We start from the raw sequence: 25129 nt of genomic DNA on the forward strand, positions 1-25129 counted from the left end.
GAAGGGTGGAGGGAAAAGTTTTCCGAAGAAAGGCTGTGGCGTGTTTCTGCATTTGCAGTTCACATCTGGCTCTGCATGGGGAGCTGGCAGATTTGGGATTAAGAACCAGCTCTTCAGCCGGGTGTGAACCTGGCCCAACTTTCTGGTCTGTAAGGAGCTTGAGGGTGTGCTGTGCTGAGGGTGATTTTTCAGAGCAGAATTAAGCAAATGGTTACCAGAGAAATTAAAAACTGCTTTCCTGGTTGTGGGCCCTCGTGCTCCTAATATTGTAGTGTGTGCTGTGCAAGAGAACACTTTCTAAAAACCGGTGCCCAGATAGTGGCACCACAGCTGTGGGGGTGCTCAGGAAACTTTGACTTGCATCTCTGCTGTATACCCAGGAGTTGTGAAAAGGAATTCATTTTACCTGCTAGAGCCTCAGATTCTTTATTGGGAAAATGGCCTTTATACTGTTAATCTTACCATCATTTTGACATTTAAATGAGATGTCTATTGAAGTATAATTGATTTACAATATTGTGTTAGTTCTAGATTTCAGCAAAGTGATTCAGTTTTATCTATCTCACTATATATGTCTCTAATTCTTTATTATTTTTCATTATAGTTATTCATTACAAGATATTGAACATAGTTCCCTTTGCTATGCATTAAATCCTTGTTCTTTATTTTTTGCATGGTAGTGTGTGTCTGTTAATCCCATAATTCCCAATTTCTCTCTGCTCCCCTTCCCCTCCAGCAACCATAAGGTTGTTTTCTGTGTCTGTGAGTCTGTTTCTGTTTTGTAAATCAGTTCATTTATAGGATTTTTTAAGATTCCACATATAAGTGACATCATCTAGTATTTGTCTTTGTCTAACTTCACTTAGTGTGATAATCTCTAGATTTATCCATGTTGCTGCAAATGGCATTGTTTTGTTTGTTTATGGCTGAGTAATATTCTGTTGTTTATATGTACCACATGTTTATCCATTCATCTGTTGATAGACCCTTACGTTGCTTCCATGTCTTGGCTATTGTAAACACTGGTTACTAATTTAACTCCATATGTCAGAGAACATATTAGATATGACTAAATGTTTAAGAAATGGAGTCATTTGAGATTTGTTTTATGATCCCAAACATTGTCTGTTTTGGGGACTATTCCATGTGCGGAGAAGGCAGTGGCAATCCACTCCAGTACTCTTGCCTGGAAACTCCCATAGATGGAGGAGCCTGGTAAGCTGCAGTCCATGGGGTTGCGAAGAGTCATACACGACTGAGCGACTTCACTTTCACTTTTCACTTTCATACATTGGAGAAGGGAATGGCTACCCACTCCAGTATTCTTGCCTGGAGAATTCCATGGACAGAGGAGCTGGGTGGGCTACAGTCCATGGGGTTGCAAAGAGTCAGATACGACTGAGCCCTCAGTACTTCCTATGGCTCAGCAATTCTGGTTCTGGGAAAAACTCTCACGTTTTTGTGGAGACACAGAACAGAGTGTTCATAGTAGTTTTGTTCATTGCCATTTGGAATGGTAAAAACCTGAAATGACCCAGAGGCCTCTCAGAGAGAGAGGAGATGGATCAAATATGGCATAGTCACATGATGGAATATAATATAGCCATTAAAATGAACAAACTATTGGGATATGGGAAAAAAGAATGGATCATAGCAAAATAACATTAAATGAAAAATAATATGCTGGTAAGTCACTTTAGTCATGTCCGACTCTGTGCGACCCCACAGACGGCAGCCCACCATGCTCCGCCGTCCCTGGGATTCTCCAGGCAAGAACACTGGAGTGGGCTGCCATTTCCTTCTCCAGTGCATGAAACTGAAAAGTGAAAGTAAAGTCGCTCAGTCGTGTCTGATTCTTCAAGACCCCATGGACTGCAGTCTACCAGGCTCCTCCGTCCATGGGACTTTCCAGGCTAGAGTACTGGAGTGGGTTGCCATTGCCTTCTCTGGGAAAATAATATTAAGTGAATATGTTTTCACTTAATATGAAAAATAAGAACAAATCTTTGCAAAAAATAGTAAGTGAAATAATTTTTTACTTAAGTTAAAAAAATCAGGCATTTGGGAATTATATATAGCACAATTCCCTTTTTTTAAAGGTAAAAATAACCAAAAACAGTACTTATTTTAGGAATATATTGAATATGTATAGATACAATAAAGCTATATAAAATGAGAAGCCAGGGCATGATGAACACAGGGAATCAAGATGTGGTTTCTGAGTGGGGGAAGTGGGTGGATGGGTGTGGGGGACATGTGCTTAGACGTAGGATAGTGTCAAGATCCTTATTTATGGTTTAAGTGGTGGGTTCTTGCATCCTTGTTACATTATTACAAAAGTACCCAGTTTCAGTTCAGTTCAGTTCAGTCGCTCAGTCATGTCCGACTCTTTTCGACCCCATGAATCGCAGCACGCCAGGCCTCCCTGTCCATCACCAGCTCCTGGAGTTCACTCAAACTCACGTCCATCGAGTCAGTGATGCCATCCAGCCATCTCATCCTCTGTTGTCCCCTTCTCCTCTTGCCCCCAATCCCTTCCAACATCAGAGTCTTTTCCAATGAGTCAACTCTTCTCATGAGGTGGCCAAAGTACTGGAGTTTCAGCTTTAGCATCATTCCCTCCAAAAAACACCCAGGACTGATCTTCTTTAGAATGGACTGGTTGGATCTCCTTGCAGTCCAAGGGACGAGTCTTCTCCAACACCACAGTTCAAAAGCATCAATTCTTTGGCACTCAGCCTTTCTCACAGTCCAACTCTCACATCCATACGTGACTACTGGAAAAACCATAGCCTTGACTAGATGGACCTTTGTTGGCAAAGTAATGTCTCTGCTTTTGAATATGCTATCTAGGTTGGTCATAACTTTCCTTCCAACGAGTAAGCATCTTTTAATTTCATGGCTGCAATCACCATCTGTAGTGATTTTGGAGCCCCCAAAAATAAAGTCTGACACTGTTTCCACTATTTCCCCATCTATTTCCCATGAAGTGATGGGACCAGTCGGAGATCCAACCAGTCCATTCTGAAGGAGATCAGCCCTGGGATTTCTTTGGAAGGAATGATGCTAAAGCTGAAACTCCAGTACTTTGGCCACCTCATGCGAAGAGTTGACTCATTGGAAAAGACTCTGATGCTGGGAGGGATTGGGGGCAAGAGGAGAAGGGGACAACAGAGGATGAGATGGCTGGATGGCATCACTGACTCGATAGACGTGAGTCTCAGTGAACTCTGGGAGTTGGTGATGGACAGGGAGGCCTAGCGTGCTGCGATTCATGGGGTCGCAAAGAGTCGGACACGACTGAGCAACTGATCTGATCTGATCTGATGGGACCAGATGCCGTGATCTTTGTTTTCTGAATGTTGAGCTTTAAGCCAACTTTTTCACTCTCCTCTTTCACTTTCATCAAGAGGCTTTTGAGTTCCTCTTCACTTTCTGCCATAAGGGTGGTATCATCTGCATATCTCAGGTTATTGGTATTTCTCCCGGCAATCTTGATTCCAGCTTGTGCTTCTTCCAGCCCAGCGTTTCTCATGATGTACTCTGCATATAAGTTAAATAAGCAGGGTGACAATATACAGCCTTGACGTACTCCTTTTCCTATTTGGAACCAGTCTGTTGTTCCATGTCCAGTTCTAACTGTTGCTTCCTGACCTGCATACAGGTTTCTCAAGAGGCAGGTCAGGTGGTCTGGCATTCCCATCTCTTTCAGAATTTTCCACAGTTTATTGTGATCCACACAGTCAAAGGCTTTGGCATAGTCAATAAAGCAGAAATAGATGTTTTTCTGGAACCCAGTTTAATAGCAGCTAACTAAAAAGAAGTCATGCAGGAACCAAGGATGAGAACATATGAGCAAAGGATATGATTAATCCAATTCTGAGTTCTGAAAGTCCCAGAAAAGAGTGTTGCAAATTGTGATATATGTTGGGTGTTCTCAGTATTGGTCAATCAGCCTGCTGGTAGTGTTTCTTTTGTATAGGAATGATTAAATGTTTCAAGTTTCCTCTGGCCCATGAAGGTTGAGCTTGGAGAGTTGTGTTCTGTCTGTGGGGAAGATCTCCAGGGCCAGCCACAGGGGTGGGAATGGATCAGCCTAGGGAGAGGGGTCATTAAGTAAAAGATGGGAGGTAATGACTTGGAAGATACACTGTCTTCCTGCTTGGTTAGGTGAGGGCTCCTCGGGAAACCTGATGCCCGCATCCATAGAGCAGAAGATGCTAAAGCTAAAATGGACAATCTCTAGGCTGCTCATGTCACCTGGGCCAGAGCTAGCCCCCATTAACTGGAAGGAGCCTGGCTGGAGTCGCCATGGTGAAGGGGCTGCAGGTCTGAGTGCCTTCGTTTATTCCTGAAACACGGTTCCTGGGGCCCTGGGCTCTTAGCATTGTCTAGACACTGGTAACAGAGCCAGGGCCTCCGTGGGTTGTGCTGAGTTAATGACTGAAGATCACACAGCGTTTGGTAGGAACTTCTGGGGCATTTCTCTGCCCTCTGGCTTCTGAGGATCATCAAGGCATAACGGTCTCCGAGTACTACTTCTTTGCCCCTTCAGTTGTCTGTTTCCCCAGCAGGAACGCTCTGTCCAGCCGGGCTGTGGGAGTCACTCTGAAAGGCTGCCCTCCCAGGGGAGGATGATTTAGGGGGCCCCCCTAAATGGGAAGCTGTTTCCCTGGCCTGTTTGGGGTAGAGAAGACAGAAAAGGAGCTAGCCTTTATTGAGCAACTGCTGTGTGCCAGGCACTGTACCCATCTCATCAAATCCTCAGAGTATCCTTATGAGATGTTGTTAAAATTTCCTCATCTCATGGGCTTGAAAAACTTTGTTATGGAAATTTTCAAAACTGTTTCCAGAACCCCCATCATCCATTGCCCTACTTCAACATTGAACAACTCAAGAACAATCTTGTTTCATCCATACCTCCACCTCCTTCTCTCTCTCCTGAATTATTTTGAAGCAAGTTTCAGACATAATTTTATCTGTATTTCAATATTTGTAGTTAAAAGTTCTTAAAAAATATTTGCACTACCATTATTACATGTAGAAAATTAAGCAATAATTTTCTTACAGATTTTTATTAAATGGTGTTGTAATACCTGGACAGTCATTTGGAAAGATATCAAAGCAGATCCATACTTCACACCATTCATCAGAATAAACTTCCAAGCAGGTCAGAGATCGAAAAAAGGAACTATATACATCCTAGAAGAAAACACGGATCTGTGTGTAAAGGAAAGCCTTTTTTTAAAACTATGCCTTGAAATTTGGATGCATAAAATATTAATAAATTAAACTAAATTAAATACATAGTTTTTGCAGTGACAAAAAAACATAAGCTGAGTCAAAAGATAAATGACAAACTGGGGGAAAATATTTGCAAGAGGTATTACAGATAAAGGGCATATCTTCCTAATATAGAGAATGTTTTAAGAAGTGAGAAAAAGAAAAAACAAGATCTGATGGAAAAATTGGCAGGAGACGTGAACAGACAGATCACAGAAAAAGATATACAGATGGCCTTTAAACATACGAAGAGATGCTCAGCTTCACTCATAATAAGCAAAATGCAAATTAAGCCCCACTGTGAGATGGCTTCTCATCGATGTGGTTGGCAGACATTCAAGGGTTTGATCACACGCTCTGGTGGCAAGGCTTCAGGAAAGTTTCTCTTCTAATGCTGCTGGGAAGACAAAGTGGCACCAGCCCCATGGAGGGCAGTTTGTCAGTATCTAACAAAACCGCATATTTATTTACTGCTTGACCCAGCAAGACTTCTAGGAATTTACATGAACGATCTACTCCGCGAATATAGAATGGCTATGCCAAGGCTATTCACTGCAGTTTTATTTGCAATAGTAAGATATTAGAAACAACCTCCATACCTATGGAGAGTAGTTGAACAAATTATGGTACTCCAGTCATGAAATCACACAAATGCAGTGATTAAAAGATAACAATAATAAAGGAAGATCTCCATGGAGCAGCACAGAGTGATTCCAGAGCATATTGTTAAATAAGAAAACAGGGACTTCCCTGGTGGTCTAGTGGTTAAGAAACCTTGTTTCCATTGCATGGGTTTGATCCCTGGTTGAGGAGCTGAGATCCTGCATGCTGTGTGGTGCAGCCAAAAAACAAGAACAAACAACAAAAAGAAACCCAAACAGCAAACCAAACCACTTAAATGGACAAAAACCCCAAAGTATCAAAGAGTACACATACCTTTTATATAAGAGAGAAAGGGAAATATTTATTTATTTTTGTAGAAAAAACACAGACTGAATAAACTAGAAACTAATGAAAATGATGTCTTTTAGAGTGTTGGTATGAATGGGGTAGAAGGGATGAAGATGGAAATAAGACTTTTCGAGTTTACTTTTTATATAGATTTAAGATAGCAGCCATGTGAATGTTGTACATATTAAAAATAAGATTAAATTTCAAAAGAATGAAAAAAATCTAACCCTGAAATTAAGTGCAGATAAGTGAATCTATTCATATATCAAATTGTTAGCAGAACAGAAAAAGGAATTAAGTAACTTCACAAAATTCTGACTATATGCCTTAAGTGGGATATTTACTAAGCCTGTAATATTTAATATTAGTAGCCACTAGCCAGCCCCATGTGGGTACTTATTTAAATACTTTACTTAAATTAAAATACTTAAGCTAAATGCTGATATAAAATTAAAAATTCAGTTTCTCAGTTGTACTAGTCGTATTTCTCAACAGCCACGTGTGGCTAGTTGCTACCACAATAGACAGCCCAGATATAGAATATTTACATTAACATTGTAAGTTTTTAAAAACTATTCTGGGGACAAAAAGAATGCAGATAAGTCTTGATTTTTTACTTGGATAAAATATACAGAAGGTGATAACTAAGGTGATAGGTAGCAGTAATAGTTTAGCAATTCTGAAACTTTCTGAACATTGAAGGACAGAATAAATAAGTAAATATATTAAAGTTCTTGGGAGAAAATTCTCACCAAAGGAGAAAGGAGATACAAATATGGAATGGGAGAAGGCAAGGAAAATCGTGTAGAGTTTGATTTTAATTAGAACAGTCAGTATTAGCTAATGTCTACTGAAGTAATGACACCCAGAATCAGTGAGCCCTGAGTGCCCAGATCTTGGTTTCTGAATACCATTCCCCAGCAAAAGGAATCAGGTTTCCTTGGGGAAATCGCTGATTCCACATCTGGAGTAGGGAAAGTACAAGGTGAGCTGGTGATGGAAGGAAGAAGGCGCTCATAATGGGAACAAGTCAAAAGGCACGCTGCGGGCTCCCCTGGACAAATTTGGGGTAAACTGAGACAATGAAGATACAATGATGATGGATTAGAACACACTGAATAAAAAAGTTCATAGTGATGCAGAACGAGAGAGAAGGAGGAGGAGTGGGAGGGGAAAGGAAAAGCTCTTTCTTATAATAGAGTGCCAGCTAATGCATGTGGAAGGAATAATGGGGTTAGATAATGACTATTTTGCAACCCCAACATAATAACAATTGATTCAGGCAAAAGCCATAAATGGAGACTAAATCCATTAGTGAATGATTAATGGGGAACCGAATAGTCACATGGTCTCAAAGTGTGGGGAAACCTTAAGATCACTTATACAGAACTCTTGCCACAAAGATTAACTTGAGTCTAAACATGTAGAAACAACAGATAAATCCAGCTGTGGGGCACTCCACAAACTACTGACCTGGACTCTTTAAAAATGTTCTAAAGGGTCTGTTCTAGGTTAAAGGAAATTAAGAGGATGTGACAACCAAAGTTAACATCTGATCTTGATTAGACTGTGGATCAGAAAAATAAAGCCCTATAGAATATTTTTAAGGCAATAGTGACATGAACATGGACTATCTATTAGATAATATTATATTGGTGTGCAGTGTTGAGCTTCTCGCCTGTGATAATGGTATTGTAGTTTACATACCAGATCTCCTGTTCTTAGGAGGTGCGTGCTGAAGTACTTTGGGGTGAAGCACTTTGTCTCTGCAACTATCTTCCAAATGATTGAGAGGGCAAAGAAAGTCTCCATATATATCCTTGAAAGGGACTCTTTTCTTCATACTTGACATAACTCTCCCTGCTGGGCTGGTCACTGGCAGAGACTTCCTTTTCCCTTTTCTCATGGAGCCCAGAGTCAGTAGAGCAACAAGTAGGTTCAGAGCCCTCTCCTGGTGCCATGTCCTGACATCTTGTCCCCTTCCTCACTGGGAACACTGAGCTCAGGGCTTGGAGACCCACGTATGAGTCCCTGTGACCTTGGACAAGCTATTTCACTTCCCTGGCTTCCTTATCCTAGACCATGGGGTGTCCAAGACCCCACCCTACCATGATGTTGGGTGGGAGAAGCTGTCCTTGAACTCACATACTTATGGGGTTCTGGTGGCTGGGGACAGTTTGATGACTTTAATGGCTCTCTGTGGCAAGAGATGGAAATGAGGTGTTATCTTTTGGATTCTCTCTTCCCTAAACTGGGTCCCAATCGCTCTTGGGGGAGAAAGGAGATAGCAGGGCACATGTGCATATTTGTGAGTGTACTTATATCTCAGTGAGTGAGGCTAATACCACAAGCAGTGCTGTGGGTAGGGTCTAAAGTCCGGATCCAGGGGTGGGAAGATGCCTGAGAATGGAAGACGGGGCATGGTTTGGTACCCTGGGGCCCTTGGGGAGGCATCAGACCTCACCTGTTCCACCCCTACCGTCAGGCCCATGAGCGGCTGGAGGAGACGAAGCTGGAGGCAGTGCGGGACAACAACCTGGAGCTGGTGCAGGAAATCCTGCGGGACCTGGCGCAGCTGGCGGAGCAGAGCAGCACCGCGGCCGAGCTGGCCCGCATCCTCCAGGAGCCCCACTTCCAGGTTTGGTCCTCCCCCAGGTTCCTGGAGCGGGGCCGGCAGGAAGTTAGGACTGGGATGGGAAGAGACCTCAGGGCACTTCCCCATGGTTCCTCCCCTTCCTCCCACCTCTCCAGTCCCTCCTGGAGACGCACGACTCTGTGGCCTCAAAGACCTATGAGACACCACCCCCTAGCCCTGGCCTGGACCCCACATTCAGCAACCAGCCTGTGCCTCCTGACGCCGTGCGCATGGTGGGCATCCGCAAGACAGCTGGAGAGCATCTGGTGAGGATGCCCCACCGCGCCAGAGGGGGAATCTTGGGGGGGGGGAGGGTGTTGAGAGTAAGCAGCGGGATCAAGTCGGGTCAGAGAAGGCCTGAAGACAAGGTCAGCTTTGTCCAGGGTCGGGCGCACACATCTCTGTTCTGCCCAGTTTTGGTCCTTTAGTGCTCCTGGAGGTGAAGAGTTGGGGAGAGTGTGGCAGAGAAAGTGGCTGTAAGTGTTGGGGTGGAAGGGTAGAATGGAGGGGCTCTTAGGACACGCATTTGAAGATTCTGACCTGGAGCAGTTGGGGCTTCACATACCTGCCCTCCGTCTCCCAGGGCGTGACATTCCGCGTGGAGGGTGGCGAGTTGGTGATCGCGCGCATTCTGCATGGGGGCATGGTGGCCCAACAAGGACTCCTACACGTGGGCGACATCATCAAGGAGGTGAACGGGCAGCCGGTAGGCAGCGACCCTCGTGCGCTGCAGGAGCTCCTGCGCAGCGCCAGCGGCAGCGTCATCCTCAAGATCTTGCCCAGCTACCAGGAGCCCCATCTGCCCCGCCAGGTGGGCCCCTGCACCAGGCTCTACCCCCAGCACAAGGCCCAGGGGGTGGCTGAGCATCCCAGCTGCCAGGGTCACTGGCCTCAGGGTGGGAGCGGCTCCTCTCCAATCAGTGTGCTCAGAGCAAGAGGGGGGCGGGACCTGGCAGATCCAGCCACCTACAGGCCTGTGCACCTTGTGAACACGCTTGCATACTTGTCCTAGTCTTGAGCACTCATGCGCATGTGCAAGGGAAATGCGCACATCTAAAGCCTGGGGTACCCAAGTGTACAAGTGAATTCCTGCATTGCCTGCAGCCCACTATTGGCCTATGTGTATGCAAGGGTGCTCAGCGTCGGGTGGTCTAGTGTCCCATACAGCTGCCTCCTGGCTGGTAGATTGTGGAGGTCTCGCTGCTCTGCCCATCTCTTCTACTGGTTGTCTGGCTTTTTGTCAAAGCCCTCTCCTCTTGGGGAGGAGAGGGTGTAGGGGGGACAGAGGGATCCTGCATTAGGGTCACGCATACCCCAGGCCTGAGCAGATCCCCTGTGCTTCTGAGTCCTTTTGTTCTGGATGCAAAGGGAGGTACTAGGGAGGTGGGCTGGGCAGGCCTTCAGGCATCATGCCTTTAGATGGGCAGTGCCAGGCTCTCATCTTTGTGAAAAGAGGGGGACTGTGTGATACTCCCAGCTCCCACTCTGGGCATAGGGGATGGCAACGGGACAGGGCTCCAACCCCTCTAGCTTTCCCCTGCTTCTGCCCTTAACTCTTCTCGGCAAATCCCTGGCCAGGTATTTGTGAAATGCCATTTTGACTATGACCCAACCCGAGACAGTCTGATCCCCTGCAAGGAGGCAGGCCTGCGCTTCAGCGCTGGGGACCTGCTTCAGATTGTAAACCAGGACGATGCCAACTGGTGGCAGGTGAGTACTGGTCGCCCATGTAGTTTCCCCAGGCATAGCGTGTCAGGGAGGTGAGGGCTCACTTAGGCAGATCTCTGTCTATGGTCATTTTAGGCATGCCATGTGGAAGGGGGCAGTGCAGGGCTCATCCCCAGCCAGCTGCTGGAGGAGAAGCGGAAAGCCTTTGTCAAGCGGGACCTGGAACTGACACCCACCTCAGGTATAGTCTTTCCCCAAGACCCCAAATCTGAGATCTGACGTGGCCCTGCCTGGCCTCACTGGTCCATCTCCTTATGGCCAGGGACCCTGTGTGGCAGCCTTTCAGGAAAGAAAAAGAAGCGAATGATGTATTTGACCACCAAGAATGCAGGTGGGTGTTGGGTGCCCCTTTCCCCCTGTCCTCCTCTAATGCCCCCTTTTCCCCACCAATAACTGGTGCATCTCTTGGTTCTGAGGCTGCCAGTCCTGTCTCTAAGCCCTGCTTGGTTTCTCCCTGCTGCCCTTGGCCCCAGCCCTCTTACTCTCGGCCTCCCTGAGAGCCCAACCGCACTCCCTCCACCTGATGAGCAATGCCATCTCCCTGTGTCCAGAGTTTGACCGCCATGAGCTGCTCATTTATGAGGAGGTGGCCCGCATGCCCCCCTTCCGCCGGAAAACCCTGGTGCTGATTGGGGCTCAGGGCGTGGGCCGCCGCAGTCTGAAGAACAAACTCATCATGTGGGATCCAGATCGCTACGGCACCACAGTGCCCTGTGAGTGGGAATCGGGTCCTGCTGGGTGGGGTGTTGGGGGCGAGGGAGCCGGGGCAGCCCTGGGGGCCAGGGCGGGTCCTCTAAACGGGCATCTGCCCCTGGTGAAGTGATACCTTTGGGTGAGAGGTGTAGGGTGTGCGCCCTCTATGGGTGAGCCTGGGAACTGTAGGCTGGGAGGGCGCAGAGAGCTGTCTCAGGACCCATTGGCCAGGTGGGCGGTGCTGGCCCTGCCTCTTCTTCCCTCACGTTTCACTTGCTGAAAGCCCATAGTGAAACAGAGCTATGAGCTGCGCGTGGGCTTGTATAAGACAGGGCTTCTTGGTGACAGAGGCAGCTGGGGTATGAAAGCTCCTGGTTCCTAGAGGCAGGAACCTGAGTGCTGACCCCAGGTGTGCTTGGCCTTGCTGTGTGGCTTTGGGCTGCATATTGCCCTCTCTGGGCTTCAGCCCTGCTTCTATAAACACTGGGTTAGAGCAGTGATCTCTGCAGGTCCTCTCAATATGGACATCTTGAGTCTGTGGGTGCCATTGCTGAGGGTGAGGGGCAGGTGTGCAGGAGGGCACAGGGCTTCTTGGCTCTCAGAGAACACGAGCCCTTAATGTCTGAGGTGATGCATCCTATCTGTGCCCATCGGCCCCTCCTTCCCCCTAGACACGTCCCGGAGGCCCAAGGACTCAGAACGGGAAGGCCAGGGTTACAGCTTTGTGTCCCGTGCGGAGATGGAGGCCGACATCCGTGCTGGGCGATACCTGGAACATGGTGAATACGAGGGCAACCTGTACGGCACACGTATCGACTCCATCCGGGGCGTGGTGGCTGCTGGCCGGGTGTGCGTGCTGGATGTCAACCCCCAGGTACTGCTGGCCCGCTCCTTCCCAGCCTGCTCAGTACCTCTCTGGGTACTCTGCTTGCCCCCAGTATTTCCCCATATATTTCCACACATCCGAGTATAACCCCTCAATTACTGCTACGGCCACAGCCCACCCAGAACCCCTTTCACAGCCTCTTGCACTCCTACTCTTCTAGCTTCCTCCAGTTCACCCCATCCCAGCCACCAGCCAGCTGTTCTGCCATTCACTCCCAGGTTTCATGTTCTAGAAGCCCAGGTACCTCATTCTCCTCTGTTCCTAGGTACCTGTCCTCACCCCATCACCCCAGATGTACATGGGGATAAACCCCCGGCCCTCCTCTTCTGCAGGCAGTGAAGGTGCTGAGAACAGCTGAGTTTGTCCCTTATGTGGTGTTCATCGAGGCCCCTGACTTTGAGACCCTGCGGGCCATGAACCGGGCGGCGCTGGAGAGCGGGGTGTCCACCAAGCAGCTCACGGTGAGGGCCTCTGAGGTATGGTGGGAGGGGCCTAGCAGCTGCCTGGGGGTAGGGGCCAGGCAGAGCTGAGAAAGAGAAGGAGATGGTGTCCGCAAGGGGAGAGGCGCCCACCCAAGGCACCCACCCAGTGAGGTAGGACTAACAATTCTCACTTTATAGGTGTGGACATGGAGGTCTGAGCAAGGAAATGAAGGGACACAGCTAGTCCGGGGCACGGGAGCTTCTGCTAGGCCCTGCCCAGTCCACTCTGTGGGAACAGAGGGCTGACTCTAGGGAGCCCAGAGGGCTGGAGGGCAGAGGTGGGCTGTTGACGGCTGGGGAAAAGGCTGAAGGGAGGGAGGAAGCTAGAGACTGGAAGGCTGGCTGGAGGGACCAGGTAGCATCAGGGAGGAGGCAGTGCGTGGAGGAGAGGCTTCAAGTCAGGTGTTGCACGACTCCAGGGCACCCCTTAGCTCCCAGGGACCCCTGGGAACAGTCTTCCTCTGCAGGTGCAGGGTTTGCAGAGAGTTGAACCCAGGGGTCCCTCTGCTGGCCACACCTGGTACTGCAGCTCCCGGGCTCAGTTTGGAGCACTGTGCAGGCCCAGGAACAAGGTCTGGGCTGGGCTCCCCAGGGCTGCAGCACCAAGCCCCCGCCCGGCTACAGCCCCTCCCCGCCCCCAACCCCGGCTACAGCCCCTCCCACTCCCCCACTCCCGTCCCCGGACACAAGCAGGGCCTACTGGAGCCCCTCAGACACAGCTGGGCCAGTCCTTGAGCTCCTGCCTGGGGTTATTTAAGTCAATATTCAAGTTCTCCTCCCACCTCTGCCCTGCCAACTTGGATTGGGTCTGGGACCAGGTTTGTCCTGGGCCACACAAGGGATGTGCCCCTCAGGCTGCCTAGATAAGGGGGCCTAGTCAGACCGAAGGGAGGACTGGTTTTGGAGTCAGGCAGACCCTATGCAGCCACTGGCTGGCTGTGTGGCCTCTGTGTGTCTGAGTTTTCTCTGTTGTAAATGGGAACAATTAGTCCTACTCGCAGAGCTGTATTGAAGATTACTACAGAGCTGTAGTGAAGTGTTCAGTGTTGCGCTTGTCACTTCCTAAAGGTTATTTCCTTCTTTCTACCCACCTGCCTGTCCATGGTTACAGGAGAACAGCCATGGGGCATGCAGGGAGGGGCTGCTGCCTCCCAAGCCAGGGGCTCTGAGCCGCCATGGTTGGTACTTTGGGCTCTAGGGAAGGGCCTAGATGATGCAGGCTCTGGGTCCCCTACGTGGGGGGCGGGGGGTGGGTGTCTGGGAGACACTGAGGGGTGGTAGGCCCCCTTGTGCCGGCAGGAGGCGGACCTGAGGCGGACAGTGGAGGAGAGCAGCCGCATCCAGAGGGGCTACGGGCACTACTTCGACCTCTGCCTGGTCAACAGCAACCTGGAGAGGACCTTCCGTGAGCTCCAGGCCGCCATGGAGAAGCTGCGCACGGAGCCCCAGTGGGTGCCTGTCAGCTGGGTGTACTGAGCCTGTTCACCTGGACCTCGGCTCTCTGGGTCATAACCAAACCCTGAATCTGTCCCCTTCCCACCCATGACCCCCAGCCCCCATCCTCAGCTCCCATCCCTGGCGCTCTGGCTCTTCCTGGGTCTCGGCCCTTCATCTGGCTTTAACGCAGAGGCGTGTACTGCCAGGGAGGTGGGTGTTAGTGGGGTACTCCTGTGCCCAGGTGCTGCCCACTCCCTACATCCATTGGCCACCAGATGTCCCTCTCTGGGGGCCAGACCGTGCCCAGGAGGGTGTCAGAGTCACCTCTGTAATGCTCAGTCCAGAGGAGAGAAAAGCTGCTTTGGGACCACGTGGTCATAGGTACACTGCCCGGCCCCCTCCCACCAGTCCCCTCTCCAATCACTTTTCCTCCTCTGGACTGGCCCCACCGCCTCGCCATTCCTAGGCTCCTCCTACTTCTCACCCCTGCAGCCTAGGAGCCGGCCTTAGGCTGGTTCCCTGTGACCAAGGTGGGTACATGACTCCCTGGCAACCAGGCAGGCCCGGGTGGGGGTTTCAGCCTGGTGCCATCCCAAAGGTTGGAGGAGCCAAAGCACCAGCTAGTTGCCACAGCCAGGGACCCGTGCAGCTCTCAGCCCCTTTGGAACGGGGCTGGGTCCCTGTCCTTCCCTCATCCACAGCTTTTCACTGCCGAAGTCTCTCCATGGACTTCTCCAAGGTGACCCTGACAGGGCAGATCTTGCTCCCTGCAGGGCAAGGCTGGCAGGGGCCGTGGGCTCAGCCCAGGCTGGGGTGGGTTGGAGGCCAAACCCCGTGAGGAGAGGAGCCTGCAACTTCTGACGGGAGAACTCCCAGCCCTCCGTGGCCCGTGGCGGGGGTATGTCTGAGCTCCCTCTCTGTAGTTGTTGTCCATTTTGGTGTCTCTGGCGGGTCCAGGTGGCATGAGGGCTGCCTGAGGGCTGAGGCAGGGTGAGGGCCGGGCCATGAGGTGTGGGCTCGGAGCACATTTGTGCCCCAGCAGGCTCCCTGCATGACTCCAGGGGGCGCCATTCACCTTGTAGTCGGCTCAGTTTCTGTTTCGCCTTGCAGCGGTGCCTGGTCTGTTTCTGCCACTGATGTGTGTGTCAGGCTTCGTTTTGGGAGAGGGAGAAGCAAAAGGTAGTTTTGCTTTGGAGGTTACTCTCTGGGGGCCCCCCTTTTTGGGGCTCACCATCAGCTCCCATTTCTTAGGAGACCCTTATCCCAGATTCCAGAGGCTTGGCCCTCCCCAGATATCTTCCTCCAACTCTCCTATTGTCTCCTGATCCTAAATGCCTGCCCTCCAGTCCTCAGGGAGGGCGACTGTGTAAAATACGAGAATCCCTTTTAAGAAAAGAATGCTGTCCTCGACTTCCCCCCGCATCTCATCCCTCATCCTTCTCTGTGACCTTTCCTGGGGGTGAGCCTGTCCTTGTAGGGGACCTCCCCCTCTACCCCTAGCCCCAGCCTTTGTGCTCCCCGGTTCTTCCGAGTGTCTAGTCCGTCTTCGCTGCAGTGTCAGCCCAAGCTGGCCCCTGAACCACTGTGTGCCCATTTCTTAGGGAAGGGGAGGGAGAAGAAACAGAATATTTATTACAAAGTTAGAAATATATTTATTATATTAGGGATCTCATTTGCATTTGCCTAGGTATACAAGTGAGATGTGACGGTCAAGCCTGCTCCCATCTCATTTGCATAGCTCTGCATCCACTATGCACCTCTGCTTTCCTCTTTTCCCTTTAGTCAGCGTTCTTTTAATTTACCCTTCATTCAGCTCTCCCTTGCTTCCCCCTCACCCTTAGCCCAAGGAGACTGGGAGTGGGAGGAAAATGGGTGTTCTCCTGCTGGCCCGGGGCCATGGCGCCCTTTGTCCATCCATCCCCACCTCACCCAGAAGACTTGGGAATAGAGGCAGCCACCCCCTTCCTTTTGGTAATGCTCCAGAGCGCCCTGATTAGAAGACCATCCTCTTGGATGGGAATGGGCGCTGGACATCATGCTGAGGAGTTGGTACCTGGTTCTTCAGGGTGAATCTCCATCTTCACTTCTGGTGATGCCTGAGGGTCAGGGCTGGGCCCCTTCTTTCCTGTCTCCCTCCCTCTCTGAACAGCTTCCTTCCTCCCCTACCTCAGCCCTGCTCAAGGGACCAGGGCTGGGTTGGAACAGGTGTGTGTGCTCATCCTCCCCCCCTCCCACTGTGGACGCTTGTATTGAGGAACCTCGGGATAATGAGGACCCTGTCCACACCCAGTCCCAGCCCAGCTGTCTTTCCCCCGTCCCATCCCTCAGCCATCTAATCCCCAAGCTTTCTCTCTGACTGGTTTTCTTTCCTTTGATTAAATGTGAAAGCAAAGGTTCTAGGCTCCGTTTGTCTTTTGTTGGGATCGAGTGGATGGCTTCGGGAAAGGTTTAGAGTGGGGGCAGCACAGCATAGATGATTCTGGAATGGAAGCTGGAGTGACATGTCTTGTGTTCTGTGATGTCCCACTGTTCCACACTCCCCAGACCCAGAAGATGCTCTTGTTAAAGGCTTGTATCCAGGAGTCTATGAGCATCCATGAGGGCCAGGGAACTCAGGGAACCCATAGCTAATCCACTCAACTTTACCCAGAACTTGCTGTGTGGTCTTAGGCAGGTTCTTCTCCTTCTCTGGACCTCAGGTTCATCCTCTGTAAGGTGTCATGGCTTCTCCCGGGGTAATGCTAGGATTGGTTCTAGGTGCTCAGCAGCAGGGGCCATAGAGAGTGGTTGAAATATCACCCCGATGTCTCCATGGGTGTGTGGTTGAGGGGTCAGCTTCCTTCCCACCTGAGTTCCTCAGGGGATCCCAGGATGCTCACTGAACATTCTCAAGAAGGGCTTTGGCTGTTCCCTTCTATGACAACCAAATGTTGAACTGGCTCCCTTCCTTTGATTTCTCCAAAGCATCCACTCACACAGGGACTAGTGTGGGGACAGCTTGACTGGTGATTTGGAGGCAGCCATGGGGCCTCATTTCACCTGCCTAAGAGCTCTGACAAGAATTGAGAACTGAATAGTAAACACTCCAATTCCAAAATGTCCCTTGACCATTCCCAGCTCAGGGAGTGTTTTCTTAGCCAACTTTTCCTCCTTGGGTCCTCCCTTCATGTCACTGGTCCCTCTCCTGCTTCTTTCTCTCATTGTGGACAAACTTCTTCCCATCTCCTGGGGGCACCCCTGGAGACTCAGTCTTTCTTTACTATACCAGCAACTCTGCACTTGTATTTCTGTCCACCTCAGTGGTTCTCAACACTGGCTACCCATTAAAATTGCCTGGAGAATTAAATAAACAAACAACAATTGTTTGGATGCCAGTTCAGAGCAATTAAATCAGAAATTCAAGAAAGTCTATCAGCTGTAACTAACAATCAGAACATCACAGCTTAATAGTTTAACAACTTTATTATTCATTTCTTGTTCACATCACATCTGATGGAGATGGGGTGGCACTCCTAACGATGATTCAGGGATCTACTCTCCTGGGTTATTACAAGGGAAGCTGGGAAATGTAGTCTTTCTCAGTGCTCCGGAAGAGGAAACAGGGTCTAACCAGCCTCTCTGAGGCTGAGAGTGGAACCTGGGATGCAGTATGTTTTAAAGTGCCCCAAGTGATTCTAAGTGAAAGTGTTAGCTGCCCAGATGTGTCCAACTCTTTGCAACCCCATGGATTGTAGTCCATCAGGCTCCTCTCTGTCCATGGGATTTTCCAGGCAAGAATACTAGAGTGGGTTGCCATATAGTGATTCTAATGTGTAGCCAAATCTGCCAGCCACTGCCCGTCTATTTTGCCCATACCCTTCAGGTGGAGGGAATTTCCTTTTAGCTCCAAATTGGCACCTAAGTATTTTCCTAATAAAGACAGTTGAATTTCTTTCTTTCTTTTTTTTAAGTTGCTCAGTCATGTCGACTCTTTGCAACCCCATGGACTGTATAGTCCATGGAATTCTCTAGGCCAGAATACTGGAGTGGGCAGCCTTTTCCTTCTCCAGGGGAACTTCCCAACCCAGAGATCGAACCCAGGTCTCCCACACTGCAGGCGGATTCTTTACCAGCTGAACCACAAGGGAAGCCTGACAATTGAATTTCTAAAGGGAATTCTGCTGCAGTTTTGTTTTGTTTTGTTTTTTAAATCCTTTTCCCCTCTTGGCACAGTAGCCTGTGCTTTGACGGGCAGAAAGGATTCTTATCATATCATGTGCTATGCTCAGTTGTTCAGGTGTTCAACTCTTTGCAACCCCACAGACTGTAACCTTCCAGGCTCCTCTCTCCATGGGGTTTTCCAGGCAAAGATACTGGAGTGGGTTGCCATTGCCTACTACAGGGGATCTTCCTGACCCAGGGATTGAACCGGTATCTCTTGTGTCTCCTGCATTGGCAGGTGGATTCTTTACCACCAGCACCACCTGGGAAATTCATAATCATTATAACTAGGCTCAAACACATCTTCATTAATCAAAATAGGAACCATTACATCCAACACATTTTTGCCAATGAGAAATAAGTGTATTTATTCCTGTTGCATAAAACTCCCTGCTTCAGGATTCAGTGAACTCTTGGAAAGTATTTTCTGCCTTCTGCTCGTTGTGGAAATGTTTTCCCTGCAGAAAGTTGTCAAAATGCTTGAAGAAGTGGTAGTTGGTTGGCGAGAAGTCAGGTGAGTATGGCGAATGAGACAAAACTTCGTAGCCCAGTTAGTTCAACTCTTGAAGTGTTGGTTATGCAATGTGTGGTCAGGTGGAGGTGTGGAGAATTGGGCCCATTCTGTTGACCAAGGCCAGCTGCAGGCGTTGAAGTTTTCAGTGCATCTCATTGATTTGCTGAGCATACTTCCCAAATGTAATGGTTTCACCGAGATTCAGAAGCTGTAGTGGATCAGATAGGCAGCAGACCACGAAACGGTGCCCATGACTTTTTTTGGTGCAAGTTTGGCTTTGGGAAGTGCTTTGGAGCTTCTTCTCAGTCCAGCCACTGAGCTGGTCGTCATTAGTTATCATATAAAATCCACTTTTCATTACACGTCACAATCCAATTGAGAAATGGTTTGTTGCAAAGAATAAGAGAAGACGACGCTTCAAAATGACCCTTTTTTTGATTTTTAGTCACCTCATGAGGCATCCACTTATGGAGCTTTTTCACCTTTTCAATTTGCTTCAAATGCCAAACGACCATAGAACAGTCGACATTGAATTCTTTGACAACTTCTCGTGTAGTTGTAAGAGGATCAGCTTCGATGATCTTCTCAATTGGTTGTTGTCAACTTCTGATGACTGGGCACTGTGATTTTCATCTTCAAGGCTCTTGTCTCCTTTGCTAAACTTCTTGAACCATCACTGCACTGTACATCCATTAGCAGTTCCTGGCTCAAGTGCTTTGTTGATGTTGCATGTTGTCTCTGAGGCTTTATGACCCAGTTTGACCTCAAATAAGAAAATTTCCTGAATTTGTTTTTTGTCTAACATCATTCCCCTAGCCTAAAACAAATGTAAAATAAATAGCAAGTAATGTCATTAGCAAAAAAAAAAAAAGACCCATAAAATGAGAAATGCACATTAAAATGATGTATAACATAACCACATTTATTCAAGAATGCATTTCAATATCAAACAGCAAAGTTCAGCAATGCAAATCCACAATTATTTTTGCACCAACCTAAAGTTGGAGAAGGCAATGGCACCCCACTCCAGTACTCTTGCCTGGAAAATCCCATAGACGGAGGAGCCTGGTGGGCTGCAGTCCATGGGGTCGCTAAGAGTCGGACACGACTGAGCAACTTCACTTTCACTTTTCACTTTCATGCATTGGAGAAGGAAGTGGCAACCCACTCCAGTGTTCTTGCCTGGAGAATCCCAGGGACGGGGGAGCCTGGTGGGCTGCCGTCTGTGGGGTCGCACAGAGTCGGACACGACTGAAGTGACTTAGCAGCAGTAGCAATAGTAAGGAACGTTTCAAGTTACTCTCTTATTTTTTTTTTCTTAGTCTTGTTTGTTTATTCTAGAAGGAGGAGCTCCAGGTTCATTTTGTCAGAGTATTCCCTCTTCCAAGTGGGATCTTAACTGGAATTGCATTAAAACAATCCACAATGACAAATCTAGATAGCGTATTAAAAAGCCAGAGATGTGACTTTACTGACAAAAGCCCGTATAGTCAAAGCTATGGTTTTTCCAATAGTCATGTACGGATGTGAGAGGTGGACCATAAAGAAGGCTGAGTGCCAAAGAATTGATGCTTTCAAATTGTGGTGCTGGAGAAGACTCTTGAGGGTCCCTTGGACAACAAGGAGATCAAACCCATCAATCCTAAAGAAATCAACTCTGAATACTCATTGGAAGGACTGGTGCTGAAGCTGAAGCTTCAATACTTTGGCCACCTGATGTGAAGAGCCGATTCATTGGAAAAGACCTTGGTGCTGGGAAAGATGGAAGGCAAAAGAAGGGGGTGGCAAAGGAAGAGATGGTTAGATAGCATCACTGACTCAATGGACATGAATTTGAGCAAACTCCAGGAGATGGTAGAGGACAGAGGGACCTGGCGTGCTGCAGCCCACAGGGTCTCAAAGAGCCAGACATAATTTAGTGACTGAGCAACAATCTAGGAGGAATTAGGGCTCTTTAGTCTTGCCATCCAGGACTGTGTTCTGCCTCTCCACATATTCAGGCCCCCCTCTAGCCCAGGGTCCCCAGCGGCCTGTCTGCTAGGCAATGCTGTTTAGATTGGCATATTTCCAGGCAGTGGCAATGTGATAAAAAGGACAACACAGTGACTTTCTCATTAAAGAAAATTCATTCCTCTCAAAGAACTGCCATTTTGGGAATTCTCTGGTTGTCCGGAGAATCTGCCGGCAGTGCAGGAGACCCAGGTTCAATCCCTGGGTTGCGAAGATCCCCTGGAGAAGGAAATGGCAACCCATCCTAGTATCTTTGCCTGGAAAATCCCATGGACAGAGGAGCCTGGTGGGCTGCAGTTCGTGGGGTCGCAAAGAGTCGAGCATGACTGAGCGAGTAACACTTCACTGGTTGTCGAGTGATTAGGACTCGGTGGACTCACTGCCAAGGGTCTGAGCTCAACCACTGGTGGGAGAATTAAGATCCTACCAGCCTCACTGTGTGTCCAAAGAAACAACAACAACTATCCTTTGTCCCAAGATTCTCTCTCCTTTCCCTACTCTTTGGGATTAAAATGGTCTTCCTTTTATAAAAGGGCTCTGACATTAGAATTTTTTTTTAGAAGTTCGTCCACCAGGAAAGTCCCTAGAATTATTTTCTTATTTCTGAATGCTTAAGTTGAGAACGTATATTTTGGAAGTTTTGCTGATCTGTGAAATCTCAAAGTTTGGATTGGATCCCTTTCTAGGTTTAGTTATATAGGTGTCCTGCGTTTTGTTGAGTATTTTGCGCTGGAGTTGCTATTGTGCAAGATTTCCTCCCCCCCCCATCATATCTTCTAATAAATTATCCATTTCCTTAAAAATTATAGCATGAACTTTAAGTCCAGTGGTCACCCATTATCTGTGGGGGATACGTTCCAAGACCCCCAGTGGATGCCTGCAACTATGATAGTATTGAACCCTATATATACTGTTTTTTCCTATATATACTTACCCATGGTAAAGTTCAAGTTATAAATTAGGCACAGTAAGAGATCAACAACAACAATAATAAAGTAAAATGATTTTAACAGTGTACTATAATAAATGTCCATTCTGATTCTGTAGATCTTGGGTGGGACCAGAGATTTTGCATATCTAAACAGTTCCTGGTCATGCCCGTGTGCTGTTCTTCATGGAACACATGTGAATTAGCAAGTGTTCAAAGCAGAGGGCTCAAACTCAGTTGCATGTTAAAAACCACTTTGGAGGTGGTTTTAAGTACTCATCCTAATGGGCCTCCCAGTTGGCTCAGCGGTAAAGAACCTGCCTGCCAATGCCAGAGACACAGATTTGATTCCTGGTTTGGGAGGAGCCCCCAGAGAAGGAAATGGCAGCCCACTCCAGTATTCTTGCCTGGGAAATCCCATGGACAGAGGGCTATAGTCCATGGAGTTGCAAAAGAGTCGGATACAACTTAGTGACTAAACAATAACAACTGTAATAAAAGTTATGTGAATGTGATCTCTCATATACACAAAATATCTTATTGTATGAATTTAATGCCTTTTCCATCTTAACTGAGCACTTATCACGCAGTGTGGCCATAACTTTTGCACTTTGAGGCGCGAGAGCAAAGCTGGAACAAATTTCTTTTTCCATCTTCACCATCTCTGGGATAGAAGGTTCATTCTTACTGTAGGTCTTAGCAACCACAGTGTTTGATTTTTTTCTTTCCTTTTAAAGTTGAGCACATTCACCTTTTCACTTAAAGGAAGTATTAATGTTTTACAGCTTCTCTGTGGCAAGCCTGAATAACCAGCATCACTTCTTGGTGTTTTGGCGTGATTTTGAGAAAAATAAACACAAGCAATGTGGTAGCAAGGCAGTCAATCTAATTTAGAAGGCTACTTAGTAACTATCAGCTAAGATACTCTGGGACAGGCATCATCACTCTTCTCAAAATGGCATGCAATTGAAAACTTGAAGATTGTTTATTTCTGGAGCTTCCCATTTAATATTTTTGGACCACGGTTAACCACAGGTGATCAAAACCATGGATAAGGTTGGGGTGGATGTACTCATTCAGCAACCATCTACTGAGCACCATTGATCAAGGCAGGGTCCCTACATCCAGAGGCCCAGAGTCCAAGGCAATAGATAGGAAGAAGGTCCTGATTAGCACTCTGTAATGAGAAGCTGTTATGGGAGTACCCAGAAATGGCTACTCAATTAACCCATGGGGGCATCAGAAAGCATTCCCAAGAGGTGCTGATGCTGGAGTGAACTCTTAAACATATGGGGATGTTTACTAAGTGAATGAATGAATGAATGCTTGTTGTATCCTGGAAAAGGATAAGTATTTTGGTATTGATATTGAATTTCTTCTACTCCAGAATCCTGGCTCCGAGTGTGTATGCACATATGTGAGGGGAGGGTGGTGGTCATGGAGTTTTTGCTTAAGGCACAGGTCACTGATTCCCCTCTACCTTGCAGTCACAAATGTCCCTGTTAGGGAGTGTCCCTCCCCTCAGTTTGTCAGCCCGCCCTGGTTTGGGGCCAGACTTAAGACACCCAGACTTCCTGGATTAAGATACTGCCCCTCTTACTGCCTGTTGGGGTTAAGGTGTGTCTCCATATACTTACTTAATGCAGAAGATAAAGCTTTGTTCTTCTAAGAGAGACACAGTGGGAAGAAATGAGACTACCCATAAGCCAACCTCTGAAATGTTACACTGCCTTCAGCTCTCTTTTCTTTTCTGCTGTACTGGCTCCTGGGCCAGTGGATCCACAGCCTCAGTTAGCTTGCGTTCTTCAGTTATACTTTAAGACTCCCAAACCCTATCTGCAACTGCTCATGAGACATATCTCCATGTACATGAACTTCTTTTTTTTTTTGTCAGCTGTGTCGCGTGGCATGTGGGATCTTACTTCCCCGATCAGGGATTGTACTCATGCCCCCTGCATTGAGAGTGTGGAGTCTTGACCACCGGACCTCTAGGAAAGTCCCTAGAAGAACTTTAGAATTGCTAAGTCCCTTAGAAAATTTCCAAAACCCAAAGCCACAGTTTCAAGTGCCTGAGGTTCACTTTCTCTGTGACCCTCCAAGAACCCTATCAACTCCATCTGGACTCTGTGGTCATTGTTTATACGGTTCCTGGCCTCCCCATAACTAAGAGTTCCTAGAGGGCAGAGGCCAAGCTTTCTTGTCCTTTGGCACAAAGCCTTAGTATATACAATTATAATCAAGCGAAAACTACTTCTTTGAACAAATAAAAACAATCGGCTGACATCTGTAAACATTTTCTTCCCTTAAATATTCATGAGTTGGGCAATGATCTCTGTCCTTTTGAACAGGAAAGGGTTTCATAACATGCAGTGCGATGTCTCTCTTTTACAGGGAGGAAGTAGACCTGGGGTGTGTAAGTTCTGAATTCTGAAACTTCTTAGGAACAGAGGCTTCATTCTTTTTATTACCATATAACTTAATAAAACTTCAGCATAAATTCATGAAGAAGGACTTAGAAACACCTTGAAGTATGACCTTTCTGGGACAACACAAAAGGATAAAGGTAAATTTGGCCCCAATCAGGTAAACTTTAAAGGCACATAGAAACACTCCCAGCTACATCCCCACACCTGGGAGGGGTCCAGTCCACTAGACAGATGTTTCAATCTACTTGTTCATTTCAATAATGACTGTAATAGTTATGAATAACAATAGCCATTTTCAGGACTTCAGCCATGAGTAAACTAGAAAAATTATTCTAGGCTAAGGAATCAAGCAGAAAAGCTATCAGGATGTGAGCCCTGAGGGAAAGTGTATGGACAGTTGCCTAAAGATGGAGCTGATGATTAAGAGGGTTCATTGAACCCACTTAACCAAGGACATCTTTCAGTTGGCAGGAGTCCACTCGCGGGAGCAGCGGAATGTCCTCGAAAAATGCCATCCTGGAGCCGCAGTGCACTGTGGGAACCAAATATGCCAGATGTGAGGCATGAGTGTACACCTCTGACCGCCGTCCCCAACCAAGGAGTAGGCAGTGTCTGGGTGTTTATATTTGTCTCCTCTGTTATTTCATGCGTGCAAGTCTTGGCACAGTGCCTGACAATTTCACAAATAATCTGAGTGTTTCAGCCTGCTCCCACCCCTTTTTATTTTTATCAGGGCTTGGTTTCCCTTCCAGAAAGAGATCTTCCTTTCTCTCTGCTGTTTCCCATAAACCTGCCCTCATGCTGTGTAGTGTTAGTACTCAAGTGTTGGTCTGTGGACCATTTCACTGGCAGCAAGATGAGAAAATTAAGAACAAAAAGAAAGTTTATCACTAAGCTGAATATATCTACTTTTAAGGATTATCCTTTGCCAGAGTCCAGCTCCAGCAGCCAGGGAT

At 47.8% G+C, this 25129-nt stretch overlaps 1 protein-coding gene across 4 annotated transcripts in view; it reads left to right on the forward strand.

Moving 5' to 3' along the window:
* MPP2 (MAGUK p55 scaffold protein 2) overlaps positions 1-16487 on the forward strand; it is a 31419-nt gene extending 14932 nt beyond the window's left edge. For 3 of the 4 annotated variants that reach the window (XM_086357461.1, XM_086357460.1, XM_086357459.1), the window contains 10 exons: positions 8720-8872; positions 8986-9135; positions 9453-9680; positions 10448-10579; positions 10673-10778; positions 10860-10928; positions 11149-11310; positions 11962-12164; positions 12509-12637; positions 13958-16487. In XM_086357461.1, coding sequence (XP_086213587.1) covers positions 8720-8872; positions 8986-9135; positions 9453-9680; positions 10448-10579; positions 10673-10778; positions 10860-10928; positions 11149-11310; positions 11962-12164; positions 12509-12637; positions 13958-14134 — 1509 coding nt within the window. In that variant the 3' untranslated portion in view covers positions 14135-16487. The remainder of the gene's footprint in view (positions 1-8719; positions 8873-8985; positions 9136-9452; positions 9681-10447; positions 10580-10672; positions 10779-10859; positions 10929-11148; positions 11311-11961; positions 12165-12508; positions 12638-13957) is intronic. The other variant, XM_086357462.1, reaches the window with a different exon arrangement.
* The last annotated feature ends 8642 nt before the right edge of the window (positions 16488-25129 follow it).

The sequence above is a fragment of the Bos grunniens genome, chromosome 19, assembly GCF_055505025.1.
Source record: "Bos grunniens cultivar Pamir isolate PY7600 chromosome 19, Bosgru_T2T1.0, whole genome shotgun sequence".
Classification (NCBI taxonomy): domain Eukaryota; kingdom Metazoa; phylum Chordata; class Mammalia; order Artiodactyla; family Bovidae; genus Bos; species Bos grunniens.